At 53.4% G+C, this 18,082-nt stretch overlaps 2 protein-coding genes across 10 annotated transcripts in view; one reads left to right on the top strand and one right to left on the bottom strand.

The window, feature by feature from the left end:
- AFAP1L2 (actin filament associated protein 1 like 2) overlaps window positions 1–7,462 on the top strand; it is a 91,633-nt gene extending 84,171 nt beyond the window's left edge. For 4 of the 7 annotated variants that reach the window (XM_053668444.1, XM_053668441.1, XM_053668442.1 and 1 more), the window contains 9 exons: window positions 211–422; window positions 2,116–2,261; window positions 3,050–3,161; window positions 3,781–4,017; window positions 4,102–4,276; window positions 4,524–4,679; window positions 5,386–5,579; window positions 5,679–5,795; window positions 6,590–7,462. In XM_053668444.1, the coding sequence (XP_053524419.1) occupies window positions 211–422; window positions 2,116–2,261; window positions 3,050–3,161; window positions 3,781–4,017; window positions 4,102–4,276; window positions 4,524–4,679; window positions 5,386–5,579; window positions 5,679–5,795; window positions 6,590–6,616 (1,376 nt within the window). In that variant the 3' untranslated portion in view covers window positions 6,617–7,462. The remainder of the gene's footprint in view (window positions 1–210; window positions 423–2,115; window positions 2,262–3,049; window positions 3,162–3,780; window positions 4,018–4,101; window positions 4,277–4,523; window positions 4,680–5,385; window positions 5,580–5,678; window positions 5,796–6,589) is intronic. The other 3 variants (XM_053668443.1, XM_053668439.1, XM_053668440.1) reach the window with 2 other exon arrangements.
- A 72-nt stretch (window positions 7,463–7,534) lies between these two features.
- Window positions 7,535–18,082, bottom strand: part of VWA2 (von Willebrand factor A domain containing 2) — a 44,297-nt gene continuing 33,749 nt past the window's right edge. For all 3 annotated transcript variants that reach the window (XM_053668447.1, XM_053668446.1, XM_037132843.2), the window contains exons 11-15: window positions 16,308–16,415; window positions 14,700–15,272; window positions 12,166–12,717; window positions 11,343–11,468; window positions 7,535–10,498 (exon numbers count right to left, since the gene is read on the bottom strand). In XM_053668447.1, the coding sequence (XP_053524422.1) occupies window positions 10,380–10,498; window positions 11,343–11,468; window positions 12,166–12,717; window positions 14,700–15,272; window positions 16,308–16,415 (1,478 nt within the window). In that variant the 3' untranslated portion in view covers window positions 7,535–10,379. The remainder of the gene's footprint in view (window positions 10,499–11,342; window positions 11,469–12,165; window positions 12,718–14,699; window positions 15,273–16,307; window positions 16,416–18,082) is intronic.

The raw sequence follows: 18,082 nt of genomic DNA, 5'->3' as shown, positions 1-18,082 counted from the left end.
CTTCCCTGGGGCACACCTTTCCCCCGACAATACACTGCTCTACTTTGGAGGGTCTAACCGATAGCATGAAGGAGAGGGAAGGAATATGCCGTGAGATTCACACCCTCTGTGAGTTTCACGTTTTGGAACTGAGATTCTGGGGGAAGTCCTGGGAGGCCCAGAGGTGGGGCGGCCACCCAGACCTTCCTGCAGCCGCATCCTCCCCCGCAGGTTACCTGAACGTGCTGGTGAACAGCCAGTGGAAGTCTCGCTGGTGCTCCGTCAGGGACAGTCACCTGCACTTCTATCAGGACCGGAACCGAAGCAAGGTGGCCCAGCAGCCCCTGAACCTGGTGGGCTGTGAGGTGGTCCCCGACCCGAGCCCGGACCACCTGTACTCCTTCCGCATCCTCCACAACGGGGAGGAGCTGGCCAAGCTGGAGGTACTGCAGCCTGGGGGTGGCGGGGGCACACGGGAGTGGTCCTGGGCTGTTTTTGCTTCCTTTGTTTTGTTTGCCCGAGATTGTTTGCTTTTTCAAAAATTTCCATTCCCTTTCTGACCTCAGGGCGGTTGTGTTATAGGAGTAGACAATGAGCTACTTCCTGCGCTTAGGGCAGAAGGGGTATTTATAAATCTGAGCTGCTGGAAAACCTTCTGGGGATTCACAGTGGGTTGGATTTAGTCTGTGTACCACCAGATGCAGCCTGGTATGTAAAAATGATGCCAGTTAGAGCTTATCTAAGGGGAAGAATCAGGTTTGTGATACAATTACATTTCTCCCACTCCCCACCCTGTTTAACGTGATGTCACATTTGCAAAAATAAAAGGTGGCATAATGCCTTGCACTGAGCTGGGAAGGTCCAAGCCAGAGTTCACGCGCCCAGAAGTGCTTGCTTCGTTCACTCCCATTCTGCCTAGTCCTTTATCCAGGAGGCTTCATCCAAATGTTGCCTCAATACTGCCCTCTAGCAGCCAAAAGATCCACACCCCAAGTGCTTCTCAGGGACAAGTTTGTACATCTCTGTCCAATTAACAAGTTACCCATTAAGCATGATAACATATGAACAAGACATGTATGTTCCCTATCCTCATGGAACTTAGGTTCTGGTATGCAAGTAAGATGTTATTCACTTAATCACCTTGATTACTTAGTAACAGTGTCCAGAAGGTGGTGGGAGGGAAGGGGGGGTTGCTCCTAAGAGCAACGGGAGACCCACTGGGTTTCAAGGGGCGGTGGCATGCTCAGATTTGGATTTTGAGGTGCTCTGTCCACCTGTCGTGGGGAGTGGATGGAAAGGGGACAGGAAGGAACATAATGAGACCTGGTAGGAAGCTGTTACAGTGGCCCAGGGCAGACAGAGTGGGAGCAGGCAGGAAGGATGCCCAGGGAACGTTGTATCCGAGAAACCCACGTGAAAATAAAGGGGAAGGGGCAGCCAGGTGTCAGCCTCGGCGTACAGCTGCCTCCCGGGTGAAGAGGCCACAGCAATAAGGTGGCGGAGCTGGGTTGCGCGGTGCCCAGCGGGTGGCTATTTCTCGTCGTGAAAACAAACCTGCAGTGTTTTTGTGGAATCCCCAGCTTTTTCTCGTTATCAGGGCAGGAAACCACCAGGGTATGTACTTGATCGGAGTGCACTGTGCCCTGGGGAGTCCCCCAGCCCCAGTGTCGCTGGGCTTTAGCTCACGATTTATCAGAATCATGCTCAGTGTAAGGTATTCAAGACATCTGGGTTATTGGACCTACCACCGAGAATGAAGTTCAATGTTATTTCTTAGCAGGGCATCCAGGCAGTCTTGTATGGACAGCTTAGGGTGATGCACCAACATGTCACAGTTCAAAGAGCAGAGGTGTCAACCTAGAATATGTGTGATTTTAATTATCCTCTCCTGGTCCAATTAGCCTTCTAGAAATGCATGCATATAAATCACACGTGACGCTTAGGACGAATGTCCACAGCATCACTGGTGTGGCATCAAGGTATCACCAGTGGCAGATGTTATTTGGGTCCCTGGTGAAAGAGAAGGACCATGGTCCTGGCTCTCTGAGTCCTTGTCCAGGGTGGGCATCAGGACCAGGGTGGCAGGGAGGGGTGGCCACTGCAGCCCTGCTCACACCCTTCTCTGCCTCCTCCCAGGCCAAGTCTTCCGAGGAAATGGGCCACTGGCTCGGCCTCCTGCTCTCCGAATCAGGCTCCAAGACAGACCCGGAGGAATTCACCTACGACTATGTGGATGCAGACAGGGTTTCCTGTATTGTGAGTGCGGCCAAAAGCTCTCTGCTGTGAGTATCATGGGCCTTCTGCTCCTCACCCTTCCACGCCCAGTCATGCTTCTAACGCTAGGCCCAGATTGGCCTCTGGTGGCCAGCTGAGCACTCAGGGTCAGCCTGGCGGCCAGAGGGCCAAGAGCTGGGCCAGGCCTGAGCATCTGCAGCATGTGACTTAGGTTAGCTTCTCTCCCTCCTTACGGCAGAGTCGGCACGTCTCCTGACCCTCCACATCCCTTGCTGTTGGCTGGGCACATTCCTAAGGACCCCGCTCTGGGTGCACCCTGGAATAGGCAGGGTGGAAGTGCTACTTCCCGCTTTCCCGATGGGCAGATGGGCTCAGTGGGGGAGGAGTGGTCCCGGCCCATGAGTGAGGAGCCACCCGTGAGACATGAAGCAGGTGCTTTTCTTGTGTACGAAATGGGGCAAGTCTCCGGTCTGTGCTGCCCCAAGTGAATCATGAGGATGGAATGACAAAGGGCTTTGTTGTTGTTGGAGACACCAAAATGGAGTCCAAAGATGGCAAAAGGATGCTAAGGTGGTGGGGGGGCGGGTGCTGGGGAAAGGGAAGTTTTTCTGGAGGAGAAGTTTGGAACCCAGTTCCAGTACCAAGGCCCTGGGAGCAGAGGCAGGAGCTGCCCCTGCTGAGTGAGGGAGTGTTCAGATGAGGCCGGAGCCAGGCCCCGGGCTCCCACCCTGCCTTCAGCTTTCACGGGGCCTCTCGTCCTGCACTCGTTGAGGCTGATGGCTTTCACCACCCCGTCTTGAATGCTCCTCTCCGTGTCTTGCCGTGTGTCTTCCAGACTGATGCAGAGAAAGTTCTCAGAGCCGAACACGTACATCGACGGGCTGCCCAGCAAAGACCGCCCGGATCTGCTGTATGACGAAGTGGAGATGTCGGAGCTGACAGCCGCGGTGAGGATGTGCGCGGGGGTGGCCCGGGGCTCCTGCCCCCCAAACTCAATGCCATGTCACCTTGGCCCTAAGAGGGGTGGGTTCCCAGTCACCTGCAGGGCCATGAGTGCAGAAATCTAGGGGCAGCCAGTCCCCTTTGGGACTGGGGCAGGTGGTTCACCTGGCCTGGAACTCATCTGGGTGAAACGGCTGGTTACCCACCCTGGTCAGTGCGAGGGTGGGCTGTTGGGACTGGCCGCTGAGGAGGCCGGAATCATTGCATTGGTGGGAGGTTCCGCGGGTCAGACACTGTGCGGTGGTCGGGGCTGCTGTGGATTCTCTCATTTCATCCTAACCACCTTCTAGGGAGGTACATCACTGTGTCCTCTTATGGATGAGGAAATGAGGTTCAGGAAAGTTAGTACTATGGCCTGGGTCTCCCACCTTTTGAGTGGTGGATCCAGAACTTGAACCCTGACCTTACCTTCTAACTCCAGCTCAACAAGGGGCTTCCCTGAGGGAGGGTCCCTGCCCACTCCACCCAGGGAGGGAACAGGAAAGCTGAGGCAAGGTGGGTGCTGCCCCTCTAGCCCAGGTCGCGGAGGCAGTGGTGAAAGCCCCCTGCCTCTTTCCACTGCAGGTGGATTCCGAGGAAGCCACCCCTGCCACAGATGCTCCAAGCGAGCCCACTCCTGACCACGTGTACCTGGACCTCACGCCGGTCAAGTCCTTCCTGCACGGCCCGGCGGGCGCCCAGACCCGAGTGTGCTCCCCCACTCCGCCCTGCCCAGACCCTCCCACCGAGCCTCTCCCTGCAGACCCAGGCCACACTTCAGATGAGCCGTTCATCAAGTCCGCAGAGACCCCCGAGTCACAGGTACAGGTTGCCCCCCAGCTGGTGAGCCAGCCCCACCTTCCCAGGCCCCTCAGCCAGCTGAGCCGTGTTTGTTTTCTCCAAAAGCAGATTCAACAGGAGAGTCCAGAGCCCGAGGAGGCTTCACAGAGAATCACAACAGTCAAAATCCAGACCGAACAACAAAAAATCTCCTTCCCACCGAGCTGCCCCGACACTTTGGCCACCTCCCCAGCCGGGGCTGGCACACCTGTGAAGGGCAAGTTGAGGGTGACTCCTGCAGGTACCTGTGCTGGATAAGACCTAGATGTCTTGGAAATGGCTCAGAGAGGCAAAGGGACTTGCCCCGGGTCACACAGTGAAGAAGGTGTGAGACCCGTTTTCTCTACCGCCCCTGCTTGGCCAGCCTGGCATCCGGCTCTGGCTCCCTGTCAGAGCTCCGGGTTCCCTCTGAGCCTGTGCAGTGAGTTGGGGTCAGCCCTCGTGTTCCAGCCTGGCTGAGCTGCGGGTTCCCCTCTCTGGCTTTGCAGAGATCAAACTTGGCAAGAACCGGACAGAAGCCGAGGTGAAGCGGTACACGGAAGAGAAGGAGAGGCTGGAGAAGCAGAAGGAAGAGATCCGGGGGCACCTGGCCCAACTCCGGAAAGAGAAGCAGGAGCTGAGAGAGACCCTGGTAAAGTGCACAGGTGAGGGCCCGCCCGGGGGAGGAGCCTGGACCCGGCCCGCAGTCTGAGGCCTTGCCGACCTCCAGCACAGGTGCATGGTCCCCCTCAAAGTCCTCTCCCTCCTGTCTAAAAGGTCGCTGTCTTGTGCAGAGAGACCCCGACCTCTAGGACAGGTGACTTTAAAAGCTGGCTAAAGGAGGACACCTCGGAAAGTTGCAGTTTGTTTGACCTGAAGCATTTTATTTTCACTTAAAGTAAATGTACACTCCCGGGTCCATCGTTGGACAGAGTGCCTCTTCCTGAGGTCCCATGTCATCATTCCCGAATTAACCACACGTGTCCTGCATTATCCTTAATTTCCAGCCTTCAAAGACTTAGGACACTGGCAAAGGAATCTGAGTCCCTCTAGATTCTTTTCTAGATCATCCCGTATCACCCGTCAGCCATTTTCTAGCCACTTGCCTTTTAAAGGACCCTCCCTACAGACGACTGACTTAATTCCCCTTCCACCCTGACTGGTGTGGCTCAGTGGATTGAGTGCCAACCTGCGAGCCAAAGGGTCGTTGGTTCAATTCCCAGTCAGGGCACATGCCTGGGTTGTGGGTTGAGGGACCAGGTCCCAGGTTGAGGATGTGCAAGAGGCACCCACACATTGATGTTTCTCTCCCTCTCTTTCTCCCTCCTTCCCCTCCCTAAAAATAAATATCTTAAACATTTTCCCTTCTAGACAAAGGAGTCCTGGTCAGCCTGGAGCAGAAGCTGAAGGAAATTGATGAGCAGTGCAGGGAGGAGGAGAGAAGGCGTGTGGACCTGGAGCTCAGCATCGTGCAGGTGAAGGACAACCTGAAGAAGGCCGAGGCCGGGCCCGTGATGCTGGGCACCACAGTGGACACCACCCACCTGGAGAATGTGAGCCCCCAAGTGAGTGCCGTGGTTCCCCTGAGCCGCTGGACTGGAGTCGGGGAGGGGGGCATGTCCCTCTCCCCCTGACACAGGCCTCACTCTCTCCTGTCACCACAGCCCAAAGCTGCCACCCCCACCCCAGACTGTACCCCTGTCAACTCCGCAACGGCGCTCAAGAACAGACCTCTTTCCGTCATGGTCACGGGCAAAGGCACCGTCCTCCAGAAAGCCAAGGTAAGTGGACACTCCCAGCCTCCTTCACAGCCACCAGTGGGCAGCAGAATGGTCTCTAAGTTGGGGCCCCTCCTGTGACCTGGGTGGCACTTTCCCAGCAGAAGCGGCCACCACTCAGCAGAAGCGGCCTAGGGCCTCCATTCTACCTGTGGCTTGGTCTCTGGCTCTCACCAGTCAGCCTGAGGACACGAATCCTTGCGCTGCCCTCCACCCATACGTCATCCATAGATTCCGGGGGCTGGGGACCAGCTACAGCTCAGGGACAGACTGGAACTGGCCAGTTTTCAAACTACAGAGCCACTGATCCTAAAGGGATCAACCGAAAACTTGACCCAATCCGGGCAGGTGACGTGAGCTGCCGGAAGCCTCCCGCCAGCAGGTGACGAAAGGCTCGGGAAGGCGTCGGTGTGGAATGGATGCCATGACTGGGTTTTCCCGAGGGCTGGACAAAAGTGTTATTAATACTTTACGCATTTGTGCAGCAAGGGACGTGCCCAGAGCTGCCTGTGCCTTTGGCAAACTTGGCTCCTTATTTCGCTCCTGCGGGTGGTGTTTTGCGACACCAGCACTAATAATGACTAAGCCTCGAGTGCACAGGAGTCACTCCTGGCACGCTGTCCTGTGCCGCAGCCTCCGGGGCTCTTCCCAGGTGTCCCACACCGGGACGAGCACAGAGGGTAGGAAACAGAATTGCTCTCTCTCCCCTTGTTTCTAGGCATAGGGGCACTGCCACAGCAGATAACTAACTTTCTTCTTTTTGGGGGGCGGGCGCTGGTATTTGAATGCCACCGTAGGAGTGGGAGAAGAAAGGAACAAGTTAGGAAACAAGCTTTCTCCAAAGACTCTGCTGTCAGCATGGACCTTGGTGACAATCTGGCTTCGTTCAAGTCTTCGGTCAAGCAGCAGCTCTGTGACAGGGTGAGTCCATGTGGCAGGAAACAGCAGGACAGGGGCGCTGCGCGTGGAGACCGTCGGCCAGGAGGCAGCTCTGGCCCCTTTCACAGCAAAAGAGTGAGTTCGACAGAAAAAAAAGAGTCGTGATCTTAGCATCGATGCCATGTATGACATGCTTTTTGAGACATGGTAACAGGAGAAAATTGGGGGGGGACCAAGCGGAAGCACTGTCCCCACTAAGTTAAGGACTTTTTAAAGTGACACTGTATTATATAAATCCTGTAATTTAGAACAGAGAAGTGTCTGTTGAGATTTAACAGACTTTTTACATCCCCATAGAAAAAAGATTACCTTGTGTTTACAGATTCAGTCCCGTGGCCAGGCCATTCTTAAGAGAAGAGTTATTTAATATAATGCTCTCATAGTCCCCGTTTTTTAAGTTGTGCCTATTGCCCAGGCCCCTTCCAAGGAAAAAAAAGTGGTTTTTGTTTGGGGTGGTCTCCGTGTTCTCGTAAAATGGGCAGCAGTGCCCGCTCTAGTCTTCGAGGGTATTGTTTGTGGGACACCGGTTGAAACATTTCATCTGCCATCCTGCCTCACATCCCTCGGGGCTGTGGACCAGAGTTCTCTGACACTGGCTCCTGGAAACTAAAGGCCTTCTCATTCTTGTCTTTCTAATCCCAGGGCATTTATTTCCTCTGTCATAAACACTTGGTGTCTTTGGACCAAGTGGCGAGTTACATTTTTTGTAAAGGAATAAAATGTTCATTGCATTTTGGGGTTGTCTCGTAGTTCATGGGATGGCTTGGGGCAGGGCTCAACGATTTCTGCTTTAAGGGGGGAACATCGTGGCTATTTACACACCGAGCTTCAAAATACATGCCATAAAAACTGGTAGAGCCACAAAGTGGGGTCTTAGCCGGAGGTGTTAAGTCTCTTTAACTCTAGCAGCACGGGATTGTCATAGTATAACTAACCATGTACCAAATCCACTAGAGAACACCTGCAGAAACTGGTCATACAACTGACTGAAAATCAATACTCCTAGTGGTTAAACGCATTCCTGAATAATTCCTGGGGGAAGGAAACCAGTGCTCAGAAAGTCGCCTAAGGAGTAATTAAGAAAATTCCTAGCGTAAATGTGCTTATTTTTAAAATGACAAAATCTGCCAATATTTTTCTGTAAGACTTTTTCATTATGCCCCAAAATAAGGCTTGCTTTCTTTTTCGCATTTTTCTTTTGGAGTTTTGGTATTAGAGCTATGCTGACTTCCTAAAACAGAGAGTACATATTTCTCAAACCGCTACATTCATAGCATCTGTTTGTAACTTACCAAATCCCGTGGCCCAGGCACGTCAGGCCCCCCTGTCGGGTCGGCCTTTGCTGTCGCCTCAGGTTCTTTCATTGTATCAGTGTTCTCAGTGAGCCGGATTTTAGGTGTATCGTGTTTTAAATAAGCACATTCATGCTGTGTTTGATGGTCATGACCACACAGTGTTTACCCAAGGAATCAAGGTGGGTCAACCACCGAAAATATGCTTACAGGTAACTTACCACATGACCAGGTTAAATGTGAAAAGCACCATCACGAGGGAAACACGGCACACATCTCAACACGCCTAATGGGTAATCTTTGTAATCTGGGAATAGAAGCGTTCTTACCCTTACAAGCGATCCACAGAAAATAATCCCTAATGGTGAAAATGTCCTGCATGTCCAGATACACACCACTGCCACTAGTTTTTAAAACATTACTCTGCAGGTCCTAGATAACCCAAAAATAATGAGAAAAGTATGTATAAAGCTCCAAAAGGAAGAGACGAAACTCATTATTTGTCAATGATATTCTTCTAGAAAAGAGAAAGAATCGAATATTCGTACAAGTGTGTTCAGCAAGTTGACTGGAATGAGGGTCATTGAGAGAAAATAAAAGATTTATGGCTTACTGGCAATGTTTTAAATTTCCTATATAATTAAAAGCCAATTTCTTTTAATAGAAAGAAGGTGGCTTGAATTCTCTTTGCTGCTACTGGGACATTGAAAGGATTCACCTACTCAATGGTGCCTTCACTAGAAAAGGTAAAAAAATAAATAAAAGAGTTTCAAGAGCTAGGACCTCATACTAGAAACACTAAGCCTTCAATATGTAGCCCAGGGTTTTGTGTTTGGTTTTTTTTTTAAGTCCAAACAGTTCAAATGGGGCGTCCAAATAGCCTTGAACCAGGTAACCCACAGTATAAAATGATTAAACTGCCGCGAGTTTGAAAGACAAGGGATTCATGTCAGTTCTCCAACTTCACCTACCGGCACCTGCTGGGTGTGGGTGGACATGAGGCCTTGCTCTGATGTGGCCTCTTGCCAAACTCAGGTTGCTAATGTCAGCAATGAAACTATCCCAAAGGACTGTGGTGACGGTCTTCGCACAGGAGACATTTTATTTCCACGGTGATCACCTCTCTCGAGTGCTTCCCCAGCACCCGAAATCCTGACACTCTAGAAGGAGCAGCCTGATCATTGGCATATAAAGCATGGCATTACCTATATTAAAGGGAAAGGCTGTGACAGTGACTGGGTTTAGGTCAGAGCTCGCCGACAGTGTTTACTGAAAACTGAGCCCGGAACAACACAACCGGGGAAGAAGAACTGACGCCTGCATACACACAGCAGGGGTGAGGGAGGCCGGGTTTGCCAGAGCGCATTCCAATATACACCTCTTTGCCATATCGATACAGATACTTCCGTTCAATAAATACCCAACATCGTTTCTTCACATCCTTTAAAAACCACACATACAAAAGCAAAACACGGCCCTAGACCTGCATAAAACACGGCATAAGACCTGCATAAAAAAACGAAAGCCCTCTAAAGTGTCTTTCTCCTCTATTTGCTGAGTTTAAGAATTCGACCACTCTTTGCCCCACTAAAAGGAGAGTAAGCAAAGCACCCAGTAAACACCCCACAACTCACCCCTGCTAAGCAAACTCTGAAGGAAGCCCTCGCACCACCCTCCAAGAGAATGTGGCCTGGCACCCAGGCCAGCTGCACACGGCCCCTCAGAACCAGGGCTGTTTGCGCCCTTAGCCCCTCCCCCACAGTCAGACAGGCTGGTGGATCAGTCACAGTCCAGTCTGGGGCTTTTCTGAGTCTCTCCCCGACACAGATCCGGCAGGCAGAAATCACAAATGCTGCTAAGTTCCTTTTCGAACCCGAAACACGAATGCCTCTAGGACATCTTTATGGAAGGATGTGTGAAAAGGTCCACACTTTCTCCGTCTTGAAATGCCATCGCGACAGGTCCCAACGATCCTCTAGTCACTGCCTCCTTGTGAGCGTCACTGTCCCAACAACAATCTACGGGCCATCTGCTGGGTGGGCCAAGTGAGCTTCACACAGGCCCTCCAAAGTCTCCAGGGTCCTTTGTTTCTCCTCAAGGGGCAGGTGACCGGGGACAAGCTCAACAGGGCACAGCTGGGTACAGAAAGCAAACATTTACTTACATGTCAGGAGTTTTCAACATCGTCATTAGGGGGTGAAGCCAACTGCTACCGTGTCCCTAAGCAGCGCAGTCTGTAGCTGGGACATCTCTTCTCCCTGGGTGAGGGAAGTGGGCGGAAGGGTCCGGGACAGAGCAGGAGGCTTGTGCACACAGGACCCCAAGACGGGATGCTCCGCTGAGGCCAGGCGTCCTTTCAGCGTCCCTGGTGGCCAGGCCTTCTCCGGAGGTGCTGGGTGGGGCCTGGCTGATGCCCAGCTGCAGGCTGTCGGCGGCGGGAGCCCCGTGGCTGGAGGGCATCTCCTCTCATGGCTCCTGGGGAAGAAGCGAACTTTGAGGACTGAGGTGTGTCTGAATCCTCTCACCCAATCAGCAGCCATGTGGGGGCCTGCATGTCTTGTTCTTACTCCACAACCCAAGCGAAAGACGCCAGTCAAAGGGCCCTTCAGATCCACTCTCTGGCCTCCAGGAAGCCAACCTCTGCCAGCGACTGAGAACCCAAGGCTCCAACGGGAATCCTGGTTGCGGCATTCTAACTGTAAACACACCAACAGGCCCCAGGTGGGCCTGGACTGCTGCCCGATAGTCATTCTCTACAACGGTAGTCTGGTCCGCCTCCCTCCAGGGTGGTTACTCCTCTCCTCTCCAGCCTCCTGCACCGCCCCCCACCCTCACTCTCTGCAGATTCCTCCCACTTCGCTGAGCAAGGGGAAACACTCAAAACAAAACTCCCGCCAGCTCCCAGCACATCTGCCCACCCACCTGCATCTGGGCCCGCACCCTCCGTCGCCCAGGCCCTCTGGATGCACCGTGCTCCTAACCGAGGTCTCCCTCGGAGCCTTCCTCCTGATCTCCATTATTTTGCTCACGTGCGGAGTAGCATCCAATCTACTACACGTTCTACTTATTTACTGCCTGGCTCCCCCACGTGCACAGAAGCTCCACGAGGGCAGAGACTCTGACCATCTCCCTCACTGACAGATTCCCCACACCCAGAACGATGCCTGGAACATAGGAGGCCCTCGCTACGTGTTTCTTGCGTGAACAAACAATGCTATGATTCCTCCCATGGAGCCAACACCTGGAACCTGACTTCAGCTGAGTTCCCTGGGCTCAGCCACCCCCCACCTCACAGGTGCAGAGCAAGGCTTCCACTCACGGTTCTCGCAGTGGGGGCCCTCCCAACCATCTCGGCACGTGCAGAGGTAACTCCCGTTGCGCAGGACACAGGTGCCCTCATTCATGCAAGGGCTGGGTTTGCAGAGGTTGATGGGCCGCTTGGCTTCTACAAGAAAGGGCCCAGCAGGCGCAGCCCAGGTCAGCCTCAAAGACCCCCTCCTCTAAGGAAGCCCCATAGAGCTGTGAGGCCCCGAAGGTGGGGTCTTACCCATTCTCGTGCTGCTGCGGGCCCTTAAGCCACAGGCTAGTGCGTGGGTGGTGCTCCACACTGCCTGGCCGGGTCAGAGAGCTAACTTGCACCCAGCTTTCCTACCTGCACGTGGAGACTGTCTCTCAATGTGCTGGGCTCCCAGCACCACTTCCACAGAATGGCCACGTACTTTAAAACAGGCGGGAAGGATGCCATGGCGAAAGGAGGCCCTGGAGCCAGGTGCACCTGCTCTGTTGGCCCCTTGCTCTGGCATTCACTACCAAGGTCAGCGAACCTTGAGGGATGTGTTGGTATCCTAGTGATCGGAGATGTCTTCTGTTTAAATGGAATACATACACTCTCAAGTGTGGGGAGGGGTAGCTGTGTTAAATTTTCTGAAGCCTGAATGTCAAAATAGGACATTCAGGCTCTAGAAATGACTGCGTCTACCACAGGACGTCCCATGAACTTGGGATTTAGTACAGAACCTGGCACATGGAAAGCACCCAGTAGCCAGGAAGAGCTGTGTTCTTTGTAAAGATGTATGTGAAGGTTCAGGCTGAGGTGGGCCGTCTCGGAAGCAGCCCTGAAGGGTGTGGATTCCCCTACTCACCTCCACAGAGCCACTTGACGAGTGTGTCCTGGTGAAACCTCAGGTCTGTGTAGGCCGCCACGTGGATCAGGGAGTCCCGGGGACCCGCAAGCCTCCGCAGGGAGTCCCTCAGCACAGCCCCCACGCCCACCACCAAGACAGACACGCCATTGTTCCTCAGCTTCTGGGCAGGGACAGCTGCATCCTCTGCCCCCCGCCCACCTGTGAGCACCACCACAGCCTTGGGGACACCAGGCCGGGCGCCCCTCTGAACAGTCATCACCTTGTCATAGATATGCAGCAAGGCTGTGCCTGCCGAGCCCACCCCACCCAGGTAGGGGGCCTGGCTCATGGCCCGCAGCACTGCAGGACGGGTGACGTGGCTGTCCAGCCCGAAAACTGTCTGGACCTGGCTGCCGTATGCCACCAGGCCGATCTGTGTCACATCAGGGTTCACGTCAAATTGGAGGGTGCAGCTTCTCACGAAGCTCTGCATCTGGGCGAAATTCTCAGGCCCCACGGAGGCCGAGGCGTCCAGCACGAAGACCAGGTCCAGTGACTGTGCCTGGCAGCCTGCGGAAGCAAGCAGAGTGGCCTCAGGGTCAGCCTCTGCCAGGTGGAGCCCTGCCTCTAGACCAGGCCAGCAAGGTGGCGACAGCAGTCTACTGTCTGTCCACCGCAGTGGCCACCCTCCGCCTCCTGCTAGAATATCAGTGGGACGTAGGATTGCCTGGCTAGACCAAACTCTCAGCCTCCCTGGCAGCTAGGTGTGGCTGTGCATCTAATTTCTATCTGATAGGATATGATGGGGACTAATTGTGCAATTTCCAAGTTATATCCTCAAAAGGAAGCTGCTTGCCTTCCACTCCCCCTCTCACCCTTCCTGCTGAGAAAGTGACCTTGGACTTGGAGGCAGAACAACATGGTAGCCAAGCCACCCTGCTGGCCCAGGCCACTCACCTGTGAATGGTTACGAGAGAAGTAAATGTCAATCATGTGCAATCCATTGACCTCTGAGGACCCTTTGTGAGGGCAACCTCACCTGCACCCTCATCCACCCCATTACTGAGCACCCTCCCTGTGCCATGCACTGTATACAAGGTACTAAATATACCAGGTGGACAAATTGGGCCAATGCCTGCCATGGTGGGCTGACGGACCATGGAGAGGCAGGCATGAATCCAATGTAGAATTACAAATTATATGAGCAGCCATGAGGAAAAAAGCAGGGTAGAGGGGCCAGCAGGAGCAACGTGAGCAGATTGGAGATGTGATCAGGACTTCTCTGAGGAGTTGGAGTCGGTCTGAGCTGGAGGTGGGGGAGGGGCCCTGAGGTGCTCCCCACCCTACGCAGGAGCAGCAGAGAGACCCGCAGGGACCAGACTGCAGGGAGCTCTCCGAAACCAGCGGGAGTTTGGCTTGCATTCCAAATGCAGAGGGGAACCACTGGAAACCTTAAGTACAGAGTAAGGGGATTTGATTTATAGGTTGTTGAAAACCACTCTAGCTCAAGGAAGGCCGAGACGCTGTCACAGCCGAGAGGAGTTTAAGAAGACAATGACTAATGTAATGTGGTGTCCTGGAGGGAATCCTTGGGACTGAAAAAGAACGTTAGGTTAAAACTAAGGAAATCTGAATAATGTATAGACTTTAGTAATGCTTCACCACTGCTTCCTTCATTGTGACAACTGCACCTTGTGAACATCATACAAGAGGGACGGAGAGTGTCCACATATGAGAACTCTATCCCTGTCACAGGTTTTCTGTAAATTGAAAACCCTTTTAAAAAAACCTACTCTGGCTGCCACGGGGAGACAAGACTGGAGGGGCAAGAAGGAAGGTCTCACCAGACAGACCTCTGGGGCCGAGGAGCTGAATCCCACATGCGGCTTCCTCCTACCACCACTGCGGGAGAAATTGGGGGTCCCGTCCAGGACACGTTTCAGCTCCCACATCTTGTGCCATGGGCCAAGCCCTGCCCACCGACAGGAATGTCTGCTCCCAGGGGGCAGCATTCTCTAAACACCCCAATGGAGGGCCACAGAATCAACTGCATGGGTCCCAACTTCAATGGGAAATAAGAGAACACATTTCAGGTAGACAGGACGAGCACTGTTCCATGAAATGTTTCAATTGTGTGTGGGTGTGCACGTGAGTGTGTAGACACAGTGGGAACGTACCCACCTTCCATAGAAGCAGCTGGAAGGCTGCCCTTCTATAGCATGCTTAGTAGATTCCGAGCTCCTTGTTAATAATAATAAATGAATAAAAATGATGACAAATAGCAATGCCTACTATTTTCTGAGTGCCTACTCCGTGGACATGGCTTGTCCTACTTAATCCTCACAAAACCCCTCCAGAAGGTGCTATTACGGGCCCCATTTTATCGACCAGTACACTGAGAAGTTACTCCTGTGGCTAATACATAAAAGTGGTTCCAGCCCATGGACAGAGGCCTTGGTTAAGTGGTAGAAAAGGCAAAGGCCTGCTCCTGACCGCCGGCCCAGGGTCAGGCTGAGGTTGCTCCGCAGCGGGCAAGGGCACCTGGGTCTTACCTGGCCGCGGCCGGCTACACAGCTTCCCCTGCAGCTCTGGGATTTGGTCGAACAGGTCCTGGGGGTCGGCATAGACCATGACGTGCTCTGGGCTGCCCGTGATCTCCTCCAGCTCCGCCCGCACGGCCTCGCTGCCCATGCCCAACAGGAGCAGCTCTTGGGCCCTCGCGTGACGCGCCGGGCCGGCCACCTCGTCCTCAGAGCGTGACTCCGTGAGCAGGACCACCACTCGGCGAGGACGATCCTGGCCGGTCCTGCGGGCGCTCCCAAAGCCACGCTCTGCCACCTGTCGCAGGGCCCTGCCTGTGAGCGTGGCACCTCCGCTGAAGGGGATGGCATCCAGGCTCCTGACCAGGTGGGGCACGTCCTGGTACTCGCCCACGGGCACTGCCACCTCCAGCTCCTGGCTGTACCGGGCCACACCCACACGGGCCCTCGAGTCCTCATTGAGCGACGCCTGCACAAACCGCTTCACGAAGGCCTTGGCCTGCAGGAAGCCCTCCGGCGTGGTGCCCGCCGAGCTGGCCAGCAGGAAGAGGACATCGATTCTGCATTGCAGGCTTAGCGTCGGGGCTGCAGAATCACAGCGGCCGTCACATGGTCACCGCCCCACCCAAGAGGCCCCAGCAACCCACTAGGCAGGAGAAACCCCTGTCCCTGGAGGGAGACAGGGTGGAGAGACTGAGGGCGCATCACAGAGAGTTTCCTCCTGGCTCTAGCCAAGGATCTCCACCCAGCCACTATTTAATAACACGCTCCGTGTTATAACTCCCCCCCATGACGGTTGGTGCTTCTTGTGTCCTGTTTGAGAAATCACAAAGACACGCTCCGATGGGAAAACAGAGGGTTCCCGGCTCTGCCTTTTACACTGAGATCTATGATCCGTCTGGAATCGATTTTTGTGGGCTTGTGAAGTAGAGGGTGGAGACTGATTTCTCCCATGTACCTCTCCAATGGACCCAGCTCTATATATTTTTTAAAAATTTATTAAACCCCTACTATGTATCAGGCATTGGGCTAAGCACTTAACATACAGAGTGGGGCAAAAGCTCATATGGGAAATAATACAATAATTAATAAATAATAGCAGGATAAACTTGTTTTGTGTGCTCACCACTGTAAACCTGCTTTCGCCCCACCCTGTGCGTAATCCGATTTCAAGATCCCAACAAACCTATGGGGTGAAGCCCATTACAGTCCCCATTTCATAACTTTTAAACCAAAAAGGGCTGAGGCTCCTGCTCCTAGCAAAGGGGACAAGTGACTCTGCCCAGAGCCAGGACCCCAAGTTGGGCTGGCCCCAGGCTGCAACTGGGCTCAGCGGCGCTCAAAGGTCAGGCGGTGGCCATTCTAAAGCTCATCACTGAGCCTAACCCACTGTCCTCCCTGGAGCCCCACCAGCTGAGCTGTTTACTAGAGGGACACTCAGAGGCCATATCACGGGAGACATCACAGCAGTGGTGGACTTGGTTAGTAGGTGTCTCTAAGCCTCAAGGGCCAGTTTCTACCTAGTAGCTTGAGCGGGGAGAGGTGAGATGGGGGGAGCCTGGACACCACCGCTCCCCAGTGGTCCCCAATGGTCCATCTTAGAAGCGCCTGCACACGTACCGCAGTTAGCCTCCCCTCTGAAGGCGGGTGGGCAGAGGCAGTGGTACCTGTCCAGTCCTTCTGGAACACACGTGCCTCCATTCCGGCAAGGCTGTGAGTCACAAGGGCCTGAGAGAGAGAGATGCCCATTAACAGCCTGGCACGCCCCCAGGCATGAGTTCGATGGGCCCCCCTGCTCCACCACAGGAGGCACCCCCCACCCCCGGGGACCATAAGAAAACTACTGGGTTAGCCCAAAAGCTTGTTTCGTTTTTTTCTGTACATGGCTCTAGTAGCACTTACTTGTCTTTAAGTTCATTTGAAACAACTTGGTTGGATTACATTGCAATAGCTGTCGTATCAGTGTGCATTTAAAGAAAGCCATTATTTAACATGGGTGAATTTTTGTGCAGCCATTTTAACATTGAAGATAGAAGAAGATACACAACATTTTTGGCATATTATGCTCAATTATTTCAGGGGAGGTAAAAATGCAACTGAAACACATACAAAAAAGAAATTATGCAGTGTATGGAGCAGGTGCTGTGACTGATCGAATGTGTCAGAAGTGGTTTGCAAAGTTTCTTGGCACTATTGACATTTTGGCCAAGTGATTCTCTGCTGTGGGGGCTGTCTGATGCATTGGAAGGTGTTTAACAAGCACCCCTGGCCTCTACCCACTAGAAGCCAACAGCAGGAGATAATAGACCTGTTTAAAATATCCAAATAAAGTTATTGGTGAAAATGAAAACTGTGTTTTTATTTTATGGAAAAAAAAAAAACCTAAATGGGCTTTTTGGCCCACCCAATAGCTGCAACACTGTACAGCAAAGGGGGGAAAGAGAGGAGGTGTGTACAGGAGGGTGGGGTGTGGGTGGTGAAGGACACTCAGTGGTGAGCTCCGAAGGCGCTGCCCACGGGACCTGGACTGTTAGGGACTGAACTGTGTCCCCCACCCCAAATTCCTATGCGGAAGTCCTAACCCTCAATACCTTAGAATGTGACTGTATTTGGACATAGGGCTTTAACGAGGAAATTGAGACTAAATGAGGTCATAGGGTGGGTCCCAATCCAATATGATTGGTGTCCTTAGAAGAAGAGACACCGGGGACATGCACAGAGGAAAGGCCAGGTGAGGACACAATGACAAAATGATCATCTGCAAGCCACACAGAGAGAGCTCAGAAGACGCCAAACTTGCTCACACCTTGACCTTGGACTTGCTGCCTCCAGAACTGTGAGAAAATACATTTCTGTTGTTGAGGCCACCAGTCTGCCCTATTCCGCCATAGCAGCCCTAGCAAACTGGCACAACATACCCTGGTGGCCCAAGGCTGCAAAGGAGGCCTGGAGGAGCCCCAGGTGACCATTGTGATTAACCATAGCTGGACCTGAGCTTGACGGGGACGAAGGCCTCAGTAACATGAAGCTGACAGCGTGGGTGTCCTAAGACTCAGGCAACACTGTGGTGCAGGTGGTGCTGTTTCTCAAGTTCACCCGTGACTGTCAACAGCCTCTGTGTGCTGGCACAGCAGGACAGCAAGCCTTTGGCCCCTGGAGTTAATGAACATGGGCTCCTCCACTTACTCAGGCACCTTAATTAGCGTCCCGCCCCCAAGCTCTAGTAACCTCATCTAAAAAGGGGTGAAACTGAACTTGCTCCACAGTGCTGCTGTGAGGACTGCATGGACCAGTCCAGGGAGAGTCTAGAGCCTCTCTGAGAATAGAGCCTGGAATGACAAACACTCCGCAGATAAAAGACTAGCCTAGTCCCACGGCCTGGACACAGTAGGAAA

The sequence above is a fragment of the Artibeus jamaicensis genome, unplaced genomic scaffold (assembly GCF_021234435.1).
Source record: "Artibeus jamaicensis isolate MK-2021 breed Jamaican fruit bat unplaced genomic scaffold, CSHL_Jam_final contig_490, whole genome shotgun sequence".
Taxonomy (NCBI): domain Eukaryota; kingdom Metazoa; phylum Chordata; class Mammalia; order Chiroptera; family Phyllostomidae; genus Artibeus; species Artibeus jamaicensis.
The sequence above is the reverse complement of the archived record's forward strand: the minus strand, read 5'-3'. Positions and strand labels throughout refer to the sequence as shown.